Consider the following 14,890-nt stretch of genomic DNA (forward strand, 5'->3'; position numbering starts at 1 on the left):
AAATCACAGGTTTGTTTTTGATTTCAAACTCATCGTCCTTTGGTTTTTTTATCGCCTTCTGCAACTGAAACTGTAACTAAATCGACTTTCTCTTAAGTCTTCTTTGCAATTTCTATATGTGTAGAGAGAAACACAAGGTTTTGCAACAATATTGTTAGTGATAATAATAAGATTATCTTCGATTTTAGAATCTGATACTGCTTTGATGTTATATGTTTCATCTTGTTTAATGTTTAGAATCCAAAATTGTAGAATCCGAAATTATCTACTTGAGTATGAGGTTTATTTTGATTATACTTGTCTTAATTTGATTGTTATATGGGAAACTATCTACTATCACTGACTTAGTGACTTTGCTATCTGTGTTTATATGATATGCAGATGGGTTCGTCATCACCAGTGAATGAAGATTATATCGATGATGATTTGAACGATGAAGAAGAAATGATGACACCGAGAGCATGAGGAAAAAGGAAACAAACTCAGGGAAGTGGATCTGGTGGTGGCACTACTGCTGAGCGAAACAAGACACCAAGGACACTAACACCAAGGTCTGGTGTATGGACCCATTTCACAAGATTAGCAGGCAGCCGTAACAGGTGTAAGTGTAACTATTGTGGAAAGGAATTAGGTTGTGCAACAAAATCAGGGACGAAGAACTTGTGGAATCATCTCAAAATATGTAAGGCCTACAAGGCATGGAAAGAAGTTCAAGATGACATAGGAGGACAACAGGTGATTAATAAGGAAGGAAATATCCAGTATGCAAAAGTCCCTGAGCATGTTTTCAGAGAAGCACTTAATCAAATGTTGGTGATAGGAGAGTTGCCATTGTCTTTTGTAGAAGGAGTGGCATTAAAAAAATTTTGCGATAAGGTCAGTCACTTTGTTTTTGATTATGTGAATGATTTAATACATGTTTCTTATACACTTGATGTAATCAATCTTATCTATTTGTTACGGCTTTAGTCAGTCTTTTCTTATATGTAATTCATTTAGGTTAACCTCTATAAACCGCATTCAAGAAGGACAGCAACAAGAGACATTGTGAAAATGTATGTGGAGAGGAAGGCTACTCTTAGGCAATGATTTTTGGCTAATAAGCAAAGAGTCTCACTCAGCACTGATATTTGGGTTTCTTCGGTAACAAGTACTTTTTTAAAAACTAAAATTCTGATCTTAGCTTTTTATTCTTAATAACCTATACTTATTGTTATTTTTTTTCTTATAGGTTCAAGTTACATGGTTATCACAGCACACTACATTGACAAACAATGGCGATTGAAGAAGCTAATCATTGGATTTAAGAATGTGGTAGATCACAAAGGTACGACGATTGCAAACACACTTCTAGAATGTCTTGCTGAATGGGGGATAGAGAAGGTGTTCAGTGTCACTGTTGACAATGCAACTGCTAATAGCAATGCTCTGAGTCAGTTTCAATCAAGCTTCTCTGAGATATCAAATGATTCTCTGGTTATGGCTGGAGATTTCATGCATCTTAGGTGCGCTGGTCATATTATAAACTTGATAGTGAAGGATGGATTGACTGAAATCGATGCTAGTGTGGTTGCAGTCCGTAATGGTATCTCATATGTCAGGTCAGGACCAAATAGAAGAAAGGCGTTTCAGCGAAGAGTTGAAAATGGTAGGTTCTCAAAGGGTAGTATGCTACTAGATGTTTGCACAAGGTGGAATTCTACGTATTTGATGCTGACAAGGGCAATTAAGTTTAAAGCAGCATTTGATAAAATGGAGTTTGAGGATAAGCTTTACAATGATCACTTCTTAGAGTATGTTGATGGCGTAAAAAGGATTGGATCTCCTTTGAGTCAAGATTGGCGTAAAATTGAGAGGTTAGTTAAGTTTTTTAATGTTTTCAATAAGGCTACATTGATAGTATCCGCCTCTACTACTATGAATGCACATCAGTGTTATGGCGAGATAGTTAACATTGATGTGAAGCTTCAGTTACTTTGTGCTAGTGGGGATAGCGAAGTGAAGTTAAATGCTGAGAAGATGTTTCAGAAATTTGATAAGTATTGGGGTGGGTTGAAGAACATTAACAGGATGTTGATTATTATTAGTGTTATGGATCCGAGAAAGAAGATGCAGTTTGCAAATTTGTGTTTTGAGGAGTTGTATGGGGTAGAGACTGTAGTAGCTAAGGCAATGAAAGATTCAGTTAAGGCTATAATGCGTGATATGTATAAAGAGTATAGTTAAAGATATGCTGCCGCAACAGCATCGGCGGAACAAACTCAGTCTCACTGCTCATCTAAGAGTAATCGAGAGAGACATCAAGACGTATTTGACTCGGTCGATGATGATTTTGATGGATACAACCCGATGGAGCAGAAGTATGATACATTGCTCAGAACTATTGGAGTTAGAGATACTAATGAACTAGATACGTATTTGAGAGAAGAAGTTGAGAATCCAGATTTCATGATGGGAGTTGAGTATGATGTACTCTCTTGGTGGAAGGTCAATAGTGCAAGGTACCCTGTTTTATCTCAGATGGCTAAAGATTTATTTGCAATGCAAGTGTCATCTGTTGCTTCTGAAAGTGCTTTTAGCACTAGTGGAAGGATAATTGATCCCTACAGAAGTTGTCTTACACACTACATGGTGGAGGTTCTGATATGTACTGAACAATGGTTAAAACAAGACATAAAGTTTGAAGAAAAGGTGTTTACAAATGCTCAAATTCTTGCAGAAGTTGAGTTTGAAGATGAGCTTCAAAGAGGTTACTTTCTTATCTCTCTATGCCATGTTAAGTACTTACTTACAAGTTACAGTTTGTAATGTTGGTTTGTTTATTTTCAGAGTTTGAATGTGAAGAAGAAGACTCTTGAGCATGTTACATGGCAGAAGAAGAAGAGGATTAGAAGACTGCTTTACTTGTCTAATCTACTTGTTTCTCTCTTTTAAACGTTATCTACTTGTTTCTCTCTTTTAAACTTTATCTACTTGTTTCTCTCTTTTAAACATCAGAATTTAGACTTGCATTCTCTTTGAATCTCTAAACTATTTACTCTTTAAGACTTCCAATTCTGTGTTTCAATCTTTATGTTTTTTGATATTTAAGTTATATGCTTCTTCGGATATTTTGGTATGGGTTCTGGTTTTTAATAAGGATTTCGGGTATTTTTATCAATTTCGGATAAAAATACTCAAAATCCATCGGATATCCGAAATTCAGTTCGGACTTCGGGTGTATCCGAATTTTATCCGAACCCGTTCGGGTTTTATCCGAACCCGACCCGATTATATAAAATACCCGATCGGATTCTATTTTCATATATCCGAAAATCCGAAAATCCAAAGATCCGAACCCGATCGGATTCGGGTATACAATCGAGTTCGGGTACCCAATCAGGTTCGGGTACCGGAACGCCTAAAAACTCATCCTAGAGGTGAGCTCTTGTCACTAGCTTATAGGCATTTGGAAACATGATTTTGTGGTCAAATTTTTATAGCAATACATGTTTTTGTTAGTGACAATATAATCCGAATCTGTTTTTCACAGATATGAATAATACAGAGAATGTTTTGATTCATAGTCAAAATATCTAGCACTTGTTTGAATTATTCCACACAGGTGATAGAGGCTTTCTGCTGACTTCTGGACTGCTAAACTCAAGCTTTTTTTCCACCGGGCTGGTCATCATCTTCGGACTCTTTCTCTTGTTTGACTGTAAACATAAGAAACTCTTTTTTAAGTTACAATCAAAGAGGAAAGTCTGTCTATATAGCTGCTAACTTTTTTCTTCTTGTGTTGCTCTTTACCTTTGCAGATGCGCTGTCTCTGTTCCTGTCTGCGGAACAAAGAGGGCTTTGTTGCCTTAACAACTTACGATTTTCTTTATCCAGCTTTCGGTTTAGTGTGCTCACAAGTTCCACCTGTTAAAAGTTTGTGGGTTAAGTGGAATGATTTCAGAACAAGAATAAGAGAGTGTTATCGTTTGTTATAGTTACCTCTTGCTCGGCTTTAGCGAGATTTAAGATGATGCATTCTTTTTCCTTTTCAAATTTCTTTGCCCTTGAAACTAAAGCAAGAAACTTTTGCGTTGAAGGCTTTAAGTGATCCCACTTGCTCAACAAAGTTTGGCACGATTGGTCGTGGACATTTGCCTCCAAGAAGAGACGCCCCATCATAGTTTCGTCTTTGCTTATGAGTGATCCCAAAACCGAATCAAGCAAGTCTTCTTCTGACGGTGTAGTACAGTTGTCAACCTTTTGAGAGAAAGGAAAATACAGACTTCTGTCAGAACGCAAAGAAACTATATTTCCAGCTGAAATGATGAAAAGTAGCAACTAATAGATACATCTTCCGACAATGCTGACACTAATAATCCAACATTAGACAAGTAGCAACTAATAGATACACCTTCCGACAATGCTGACACTTATCCAACATTAAACAAGTAGCAACTAATAGATACATCCTCTGACTAATGTTGACACCTCAAGGATGAAGGATCCAGAAATATAAATCTTGGAAGTAACAAGCAATCTCTCAAACATCAAAAACGACTTATCAACTGCCTTTATCCACCTGAAGCTATTAAAAACGACAAGTAACAGTGGATATATGAGAAACCCATTTGATATCCAAATGAGAAGCATCCAAAGAACGATAGGGTGAAACACAATATGGACGAACAAATTATATGCTGTATATCAATCAAAGCAAGAAACTTGACATGGACTAGCATAGTGTCTCTTTCAAGTGCATCAATCAGATCATATCTACAATTTTAAAAACTTTCTGCAAAGCAACATAACATAGATGGACTTATGAATCAATGAGAATACAAGCTTCATGACCACTTAGAGAAATAGCATTGTCAACTTAACACAGAAAACCAAATGATTGAATCCCAAAGTGACAACAATATCTACAAATTCGAAGACTTTCTGCGAAGCAACATAATATGGATAGACTAACAAGTCAATCAGGCAACAAACTTCATCTACACTTAGAGAAACTGCAGTGTCAACTTATCAGAGAAAACCAAAATGATAGATCCCCCCAAGTGCAAAAAGGCTACTAATTTACTAAAGGGCATTGCAATTTAAAGAGAATTTAAGGTTATCTTACTTCACCATCTCCGATTCGACGCTTACAAATCTGAATTTCCTCAGACAATCTTCCAATTTCCTCCCCCAATTCACGAACCTTAGCTTCTGCTTCTCTAGCACTCTCATCAGACTCATTCCCAAACTCCATCAAGGCATCACGATCTTTATGGTAAAGCAAACACTCCTTCTCCAATCTCTTACACTGACTCAACAAATTCCCACACTCACTTGCCAGTTTCTGATTCTCATCAACAAACTTCTTCAACGCTTGCGCATTCATACTCGCTTCAGACTATTGAATTGGACCCCCCCCCCCCCCCCCCCAAAAAAAAAAAAAACACAAGATTCAGATCTAATCAATCAATCACATCTTTAAACAACCAAATCTATGAAAACCCAGAAACGAAAATTATTTATTACTGACCCTAACGCGATCGATGACATGATCTTTCTCCTTTAATCTTGAAACAAGAGAAAGGTACTGTTCGCGAAGACGGCGATGGGTTTCTTCAGTTGTATAAATCTTCTTTTGAAGAGCTTCCATAGAGATCGGAAGACCCAAGGAGTGATCTATTGTGTCTTTGATAAAGTCATCGACTTCTTTCGAGAGATGATTCGTTCCCGTTCTCGCCCTCGTCTCTGCTTCGTCTGAATCGATCCTCTCGCCGCTCCGCATGGTTAATTTCGGAAAAAAAAAAACAAGAATTGAATCAAGAAGAGAGCAGATGGTTTCTAGGGTTTTTGAATGGGGAGGAAGAAGAAAGAGGAATTTGTAAAGGAGATGGAGAGAATTCAAAAAAAGAGAAGACAAGTGAGAGAGTTTTGTAGCCGTTACAAAAGTTAATTGCATCTCGATTGAGTGGGAGAGACTACGTGGCAACGCTTTTATTGCGTTAAGAGATTTTGGCTCCTAAACGGCTTGAATGGAACCCAGGCCTGCGAGTTCGAGTTTTCGAGTCGGTTCGGGTAATCGGGTATTTGGATATTTGAAAATTGTTCCGAAGATAACCGAAGTAAATTTCGGTTCCGATCGGATCGAGTTTCGGTTAATTCGGTTTTTGATTTTTTTAGGCTGCCGAAGAAAAAAAAAGAAAAAAACAAAAGAGGTTTGGGCCAGGCCCAGTAAAAGAATTAAGAAAAAAAATAAAACGTTATGCTTCTAATGAAACAGTGTTTTAAACTTTTAAGTAATCTTCAACCCTTTGACAAACACTAAAATCAGCTAAAAACATTGACGACAGCCATACAAACACAGAGTCTCACCAGATCCGGCGAAAGAAGAGGAGGAAGATGAAGATCTCTGTTATGTAAGAATATTTTATATTCTGTGTGGTCTATCTGTCTTTCGGTTTAATTATAAATTTCAAGTTCATATTAACGTTTATGAATTCTAAACGACACCGTGATGGATTGGTTTCCGTTAATGATTAGAATTGGGTGTATTGATAACCCTCTTTCCTTACCAATATTTATAGTTAATATCTTTCTATATTATTCGATATATGATAACATGTAATTAATCTGCAATATTATATTAATTACATGAAAGGTTGTTATACATATGTCATTAAGTGGCTGTTCACGTAAGTGACTGTTACGTGGATGGTTATGTTGGTTCACTAGTGATGTTTGGTCATATAAATAATGAACGAACATCATATTAACGATGTCGTAACAAAAGAACAACAAAAGAAACATAGAAAGAGAGAAGAGTGTGGATTCCTTGTCCATTAAAGGAATCATAAGAGAGAAAGGTCAAAGGGAGGAGAAAATCAATTTGAAGACTTGGATCTATCATCAACCATAATCAAGCAATGGATCAAGGTTAGTGTTTCTTCTTCTCAAAGAAAATGTTTATGGTTAAATTAATTATGTCTAGATGATTTTTGGGAGATATAGATTTCATGAATATAGAAATCTAAATTTATATTTGGTATCAGAGCAAACTAGATTTGTTTAATTCACCGTTAATCAAACGTATTGTATTTGTTTGATCGAGTGTTTACGTATTCATTATTCTGGGTATGAATAGAATTGATAACGACATCTTCATGAACTGGTGCCAGAGCCGTGCCTAGAGATATAGAGGCCGGAGGCGGTACTAAAAATATGTCTTCAAAAAAACTAATTCTATTATCTTACAAATAAATACGAAAGTATTACAAATATAGAATTTCAAACTGATTCTAATCTATAATAACAATCGGTGCATCATATGTAAATTTTAAATAATATTTTGGTTATTATTATGAAAAAAATAATAATATTAGATGAAACCATTTATAGTGAATTGTATACTTATTACTTACCAATTGATTATGCATTTGTTTTTATTAGTTTTTATATAATAAAAATAGAAGGAAGGAAAATGTAAAACTTAAGTTACGTATATTCCAATTAAGAAGAGGTGAAGGGATTAATAGTCATCCTAATTTATTTTCCATATTTTTAGTTCAGCTACCATTTTGTAATCCTGGTTAACTCTCTTACTTTTTAAAATAAAAATATGCATATGACTGCTTTTAGGTTTCTTACAAAAATAATATAAGGCCGGAGGCGAATGTTTCATTTTAATACACATAGGCACGGCTCTGACCGGTGCTTATCATCGTAAATCATTGGTTATGTGTATTATCAACGCATATTTAATGTGTAACGATATCACAATTAATAAGAGTAAAAATGCACGTAAATGGAAATATAGAAATGATGTTCAGTGGTGTTCTCAAACACGTAAATGGATTCAATTATTGATTATCCATTGGCGGTTAGATTGTGTTTCAATAGTGAATCATTGTTTAAGGTTCATATCATTAGATAATTGATTTTTTGCATATACGTATTTCCTGGATCAAGTTCATGGCACTTGTGAGTTTATTTAAATTCACGTTCACGTTGATGAAATGCGTGTCCATGATTCTGGGTTTCGTCGTGTTGAAAATTACTACATATGAATTCGTGTAGTGAATAATTGCTTCCGCTGCAATTTTATAAGTTTAGGTTTATAATCGGGTAATTTGTGTTATGTAATATTAACACAATATAAAATAATTTATACTCATTAAATAATTAAAAAATATTTAATGTTTATATTCTGTATAACTTGTTAGTCATCAAAGTGACCTTGTTATATTACATATAGATATTAAAATTTAAAAGATTTATTAATTGATCATGATTAAAGAGATGCTAAAAATGACATAAAAGTTTTGATTGATCAATTATTTTGTTATCTATATTCTTGGAGATCATTGAATATAGTTAATAATATGAAAAGAATTAATCATTTTCAATATAGTCAATAATATGTATACCCAAAAGTAACAAATTTATTTTATTAATTATAAAATTATAAATTTAGCATCATTAAAAGGGCTTGTGTTTAAATACTGCCCAAAGGTTACTTAAATTCATGCATTAAATTTAAGTTAGACATTAAAAGTCTGTATAAAAGTGTCAAAGCACTAATAGGTAAGCATGTTTACATGTTTACAGCTTCTTCAAACTTGTACGCATCTGCTAACTCTGCCGTAAAGTTCAATGGGCTAAATTACGGTGAATGGTCTGAACAAATCCGGTTTGCATTGGGTATTATGGCTTTGGACTCTGCAATACTAACGGATGAGGAACCAGCAGCCATTACAGGAGATAGCTCCGAAACTGAAAAATCTCGTTATGAGATTTGGGAGCGATCTAACAGACTGAGTCTGAACCTCATGAGAATGCCGATGGCAGAAAGTGTTAAGCCATCTATGCCTAAGACAGAGAAAGCAAAGGAATTTATAGAGAAAATTAAGGAGTGTTCACAATCTGATTTGGCTGACAAGTCGATTGTAGGAAGTCTCATGAATGAGCTTACTACGAAAAAGTTTGACTGGTCTCAGCCAATTCATGATCATGTGACCCATATGTCTAACTTGGCAGCAAGGTTGTCAACCTTGGGAATGGAAGTTCATGAGAATTTCTTGGTCCAATTCATTATGAACTCTCTACCTTTTGAGTTTAGCCAGTTCCAGGTGAATTACAACACCATTAAAGATAAATGGGACTTTAAGGAGTTAAAGGCTATGTTGGTTCAAGAGGAAGGGAGAATTAAGAAAATGAAGGATCATGTTGTCAATCTTGTGGGCTATGGAAATGCTAGCAGCAGCAATAAAAGAAAACCAAGTAGGAAGGACAAGATGAAGGATAAAGCTTTCATGAAAGGCCCTGAAAGTCAAATCCAGAAGGAAAGAAAGTGTTTCTTTTGCAAGAAAATGGGACACTTCAAGAAAGACTGTCCGAAAAGAAAGGCATGGTTCGAAAAGAAAGGTACGCAACATATTTATGTTTGCTCTGAATTGAACCTTGGCGAAGGGCCTAAAAATACTTGGTGGTTAGATACTGGTGCTACTACTCATGTGTCTCATATTAAACAGGGATTCAGTTCGATTCAACCCATAAGAGGACCTGAACAATTCTTGTTCATGGGAAACAGAATGAAGGCACAAATTGAAGGCATTGGGACTTATAATTTGATCTTGGACACTGGATGTCATGTAGATCTTGAAGGGTGTCTCTATGTACCTGAGTGTGCTAGAAATCTTGTTTCTGTTAGTAGGTTGGATAATTTAGGTTTTGTTTTTAAGATTGGACACGGTGTTTTCTCACTGTACCGAAAATGATTACCTTAATGGAAGTGGTACTTTGTTTGATTCACTTTATCGTTTCAATCTTGATATAAAGTTTTCTGAATCTTTGTTTAATATTGAAAGTCAAGGCATTAAGCGTAGTGCATCTAATGAAAGTTCAGCTTTCTTGTGGCATCAAAGACTAGGTCACATTTCCAAGGAAAGAATTATGAGATTGGTAAAGAATGAAATTCTTCCTCACTTGGATTTTAGTGATCTAGATGTGTGTGTAGACTGCATGAAAGGAAAGCAGACTAAACACATTACAAAGAAACCAACCACAAGAAGTACTCAAGTTCTTGAGTTAATTCACACTGATATATGTGGTCCGTTTGATGCTCCATCTTGGAGCGGTGAAAAATACTTTATCACCTTCATTGATGATTACTCACATTATGATTATACTTATCTGCTGCATGAAAAATCTCAGTCCATGAATATCCTAGAGATATTCATTAATGAGGTGGAAAGGCATTTAGATAGAAAAGTAAAAGTAGTGAGGTCTGATAGAGGTGGTGAGTTTTATGGAAAATTCACCGAAAATGGACAATGTCCTGGTCCTTTTGCGAAGCTACTTGAGAGTAGAGGCATTTGTGCACAGTATACGATGCCTGGTACTCCTCAGCAGAATGGTGTAGCTGAGAGGCGGAATCGTACTTTAATGCAAATGGTTAGAGTATGATAAGTAATAGTTCTTTACCCCTTTCATTGTGGACATATGCATTAAAGACTGCAACATATGTCTTAAACCGGGTTCCTAGTAAGGCAGTTCCAAAGACTTCTTTTAAACTGTGGACGGGAAGGAAACCTAGCTTAAGACATTTACGTGTTTGAGGATGTCCAGCAGAAGTAAAGCCATATAATCCACATGAAAAGAAACTTGATTCGAGGACTATCAGAGGCTTTTTTATTGGCTATCCGGAAAAATCAAAGGGGTATGTATTTTACTATCCTAAGCATAGTACAAGAATAGTTGAAACGGGAAATGCTAGGTTCATTGAAAATGGTCAAACTAGTGGGAGTGGTGAACCAAGAAAGGTGGACATTCAAGAAGTTCAGGTTGAAGTTTCCTCACCTATTGTCACACCTAAGGTTGTTGTTCCTATTGTTTCAGTACAGTCAAATGAGACAATAGAACAACATGATGATGTACCAATCCCAACAGATAAAGGGACAATTAATGAACCTGTCGGTGTTCATGATGAAAATGGTGTACCACAAGAACCATTAAGACGATATGGAAGGTACCGAAGGTCTGCCATTTCAGATGACTATGTGGTTTATGCCGTTGAAAGTGAATGTGACTTAAGCATTGTCGAAGACCCGAACACATTCCGAAAAGCCATGGAAAGTGGAAATTCTGAAAAATGGTCTATTGCCGCGAAAGAAGAAATAAAATCTATGGGTGATAATAATGTTTGGGACTTAGTAGAGTTGCCAAACGGTTTCAAAATCGTTGGTTCTAAATGGGTCTTTAAGACTAAACGCGACTCGAACCAACGAAAGATACAAGGCTTGCCTTGTTGCCAAAGGTTTCACCCAAAAAGATGGCATTGACTATAAAGAGACCTTCTCTCCAGTTTCAAAGAAAAATTCTCGTAGAATTATTTTGACTTTGGTGGCTCATTATGATCTGGAGCTTCACCAAATGGATGTGAAAACCGCCTTTTTGAATGGAGAGCTTCAGGAAGAAGTATACATTGATCAACCTGAAGGGTTTGTGGCCACAGGAAATGAACATCTGGTGTGTAAGCTGAAAAAGTCAATATATGGACTTAAACAAGCTTCCAGACAATGGTATTTGAATTTTAATGATACCATTACGTCATATGGGTTTGTAGAGGTTATCGTTGACTGATGCATCTACATAAAGATCAGTGGGAGCAAGTTTGTAATTTTAGTCTTATATGTTGATAATATTGTGCTTGCTGCGAATGACATGGGTATGCTACATGATATAAAGAAATATCTATCTAAGAACTTTGAAATGAAAGATATGGGTGAGGCATCTTATGTGATCGGAATAGAAATAATTCGAGATAGATCACAAGGATTGCTAAGTTTGTCTCAGAAAGGATATATCAATAAGGTCTTAGAGAGATATAGAATGAGTGAATGCTCTGCTGGTAAAATTCCAATTCAGAAAGGGGACAAGTTCAGTAAAATGCAATGTCCAGGAAATGAATTGGAACGTAAAGAAATGGAAAGAATTCCTTATGCATCAGTGGTTGGAGTTTGAACTATGTTCAGACATGTACTCGACCAAATATCAGTTTTGCTGTTGGTATGTTGGGTCGATATCAAAGTAATCCCGGAATGGACCACTGGAAGGCTGCAAAGAAGGTTCTCAGGTACTTGCAAGACACCAAAGAGTTCATGTTGGATATTTGTTCTTGTTAGCTGGAGGAGCAATATCGTGGAGAAGTGGAAAGCAGTCTGTCATTGTTTCTTCCACTATGGATGCCAAATTTGTGGCATGCTTTGAGGCCATAATTCATTCATTGTGGCTGCGGAACTTTATCTCAGGGCTTCAGATTGTCGACAACATAGAGAAGCCGCTGAGAATTTACTGTGATAATTCTGCAGCTGTCTTCTTTTCAAAGAATGACAAGTACTCGAAAGGTGCTAAACACATGGAGATAAAGTACTTGTCGGTCAAAGAAGAAGTGCAGAAACGTAGAGTGTCTTTTGAGCATATAAGGACGGATATGATGGTTGCAGATCCGCTAACTAAGGGATTACCACCCAATGTGTTCATTGGCCATGTAGAGCGTATGGGTGTCATAGATAAGACCTTGCTGTTTTGATTATAGGATGCTTATTATGTATGAATTCACTTAAAGTTATGTTTCTGTTTTTATTAGACATGTTATCATTAAAGTATGTGTACACATTTATGGTTTATAGATAACATAACTGTTTTGAGAATTAAGGTTTTTCTCAATATAAAAGAATAGTATAAAATTAAAATTGATTTGTGATACATGGATGGGAGCATGTCGTTCAATGACGTGTGACCACCATAATTCGATCAGTTTGATTTTATTTAAGTCATTAAAGGTTAAGAGAGCTTGATATTAAAGTGCGCATTAAAGTTAGTAAACCATTAAGTTGATACAATGGCCAAGTGGGAGAATATAAGAATATTTTATATTCTGTGTGGCCTATGTGTCTTTCGGTTTAATTATAAAGTTCAAGTTCATATTAATGTTTATGAATTCTAATATATAAGACAACACCGTGATGGATTGGTTTCGGTTAATGATTAGAATTGGGTGTATTGATAACCCTCCTTCCTTACCAATATATATAGTTAATATCTTTCTATGTTATTCGATATATGATAACATGTAATTAATCTGCAATATTATATTAATTACATGAAAGATTGTTATACATATGTCATTAAGTGGCTGTTCACGTAAGTGACTGTTACGTGGATGGTTATGTTGGTTCACTAGTGATGTTTGGTCACATATAAATAATGAACGAACATCATATTAATGATGTCGTAACAAAAGAACAACAAAAGAAACATAGAAAGAGAGAAGAGTATGAATTTGAAGACTTGGATCCATCATGAAGCATAATCAAGATTAGTATTTCTTCTTCTTTAAGAAAGTGTTTATGGTTAAATTAAATTAAGTCTAAATGATCTTTGGGAGATATAGATTTCATGAATATAGAAATCTAATTTTATAGGTTACCCCTACCGAACCGAAAAACCTCGAGCAACCGATCAATTTTACAAAGCTTTTGATCGGTTTGACTCTTCTAACCAAAACCAACCTGAAACCGAAAATTACGGTTCAGTACGAGTCGGTATATTTGGGTAGGATATTTATCGCAGGCCTAAATGGAACAGTAGATAGTAGAGCACTAGCAAATTCTTCACTTAACGAAAACAAAATAAAAATTTTGATTGATAGAATAAAGGGAATCCGAAATCAAATGAAAGAAATTTTCAAAGAAAAACAAAAAATTTATGTAGCATAAGCATTGAGGTGCATTACCTCTCTGATTAAAATAACACATTTAGTTGATTGATAAAATTATAAAATATTAAATTTATTATATTAACTAAATATATATAATTTAGATGTGTTTAATTCAAAAAAATAACAATCACTCACTTCTGTATAATATATAATATATTTCACACATTTAATAAACATTATATATATATGGGGCAATTGTCTAATTAGATCTTTCTGCCACGAAAATTTAGAAATTAGGTATTTTTTATTCGTGTTTTCAGTTTTAGGCCTTTTTGTATTATAAAATGACGGTTGTGCCCTTGTATAATGGGTGAGAATTTTGGTGCAACCGATGCATGCTCTATGAATGAAATCCACTTATGTTATTAATCTTTCAGTCAAGATACAACCAAACTACCGATAACCAATTTGTTTATTTCAAGAAGCGTTCACTTCGAAAACATAGTAATCAGAAGTGTAAAATTTATTAAAATAATATTTATACTTCTTGTAAGAAGATTTTGAAGATTCATTGCACCATATTAACATGTCTAAACTTGGCGACATATGCAATGGCCTTTAGAGCTTGAGCAGTAGTGAATGTCCCAGAATCCTATAAAAGAAGCAAAATAATATGGTTGAGCAACTTGAAAGTTAAAAGGAGATACAGTTTTAATACAAACACTTAACAACATCACTATACAGTAAGAAAAAATGGGACTAAAGGAACCCAAACATGAAACATATAACATAACAGACACTTACCATCCAACACTATTTTATACCCTAAGAATAAATAGAATCAAGGGAACCCAAACTAATCATATAAAACGAACATACTGAATAAACCACAAAGAAAGAGATAGATAGAAAGAGAAAAACTGTAACTACTGAGGGATAACATAGGAAGTTATATATACAAGATCGAAAGCTGAACAACATAACAAAACTGTATCTAGAAACTAAGCGTATCTACAATATAGAAATTAGAAATAATATATATGTATAAACTAAGTAACATAGCAAAACTTTATCTATGTAGGCCAATATATCCACGCCTTAACAACATGGTGGGTCACTTTATATATCCAGAAAACTATCAACCTACTGACTCTCACAAACAAACATTGACTCTCACAAACAAACATGAACTCT

The 14,890-nt window shown here is 35.1% G+C and overlaps 2 protein-coding genes across 2 annotated transcripts; one reads left to right on the forward strand and one right to left on the reverse strand.

Annotated features, from left to right (window-relative positions):
- The first annotated feature begins 1,242 nt into the window (after positions 1-1,242).
- LOC104709555 (zinc finger BED domain-containing protein RICESLEEPER 2-like) lies at positions 1,243-2,226 on the forward strand. The gene has a single exon (XM_019228753.2). The coding sequence runs from the start codon at positions 1,243-1,245 to the stop codon at positions 2,224-2,226; it is 984 nt and encodes a 327-aa protein (XP_019084298.2).
- A 1,234-nt stretch (positions 2,227-3,460) lies between these two features.
- LOC104707222 (uncharacterized) lies at positions 3,461-5,972 on the reverse strand. Its single transcript, XM_010423528.3, has 5 exons — positions 5,513-5,972; positions 5,108-5,380; positions 3,982-4,239; positions 3,793-3,906; positions 3,461-3,698 (listed from the first exon to the last, which is right to left on the reverse strand). Exons 1-5 carry the CDS (start codon positions 5,936-5,938, stop codon positions 3,576-3,578), a joined length of 1,194 nt encoding a protein of 397 aa, XP_010421830.2. The 5' UTR covers positions 5,939-5,972; the 3' UTR covers positions 3,461-3,575.
- Between the last annotated feature and the right edge of the window lie 8,918 nt (positions 5,973-14,890).

This window comes from Camelina sativa, chromosome 8 (assembly GCF_030686135.1).
Source record: "Camelina sativa cultivar CO46 ecotype springtype chromosome 8, ASM3068613v1".
Taxonomy (NCBI): Eukaryota; Viridiplantae; Streptophyta; class Magnoliopsida; order Brassicales; family Brassicaceae; genus Camelina; species Camelina sativa.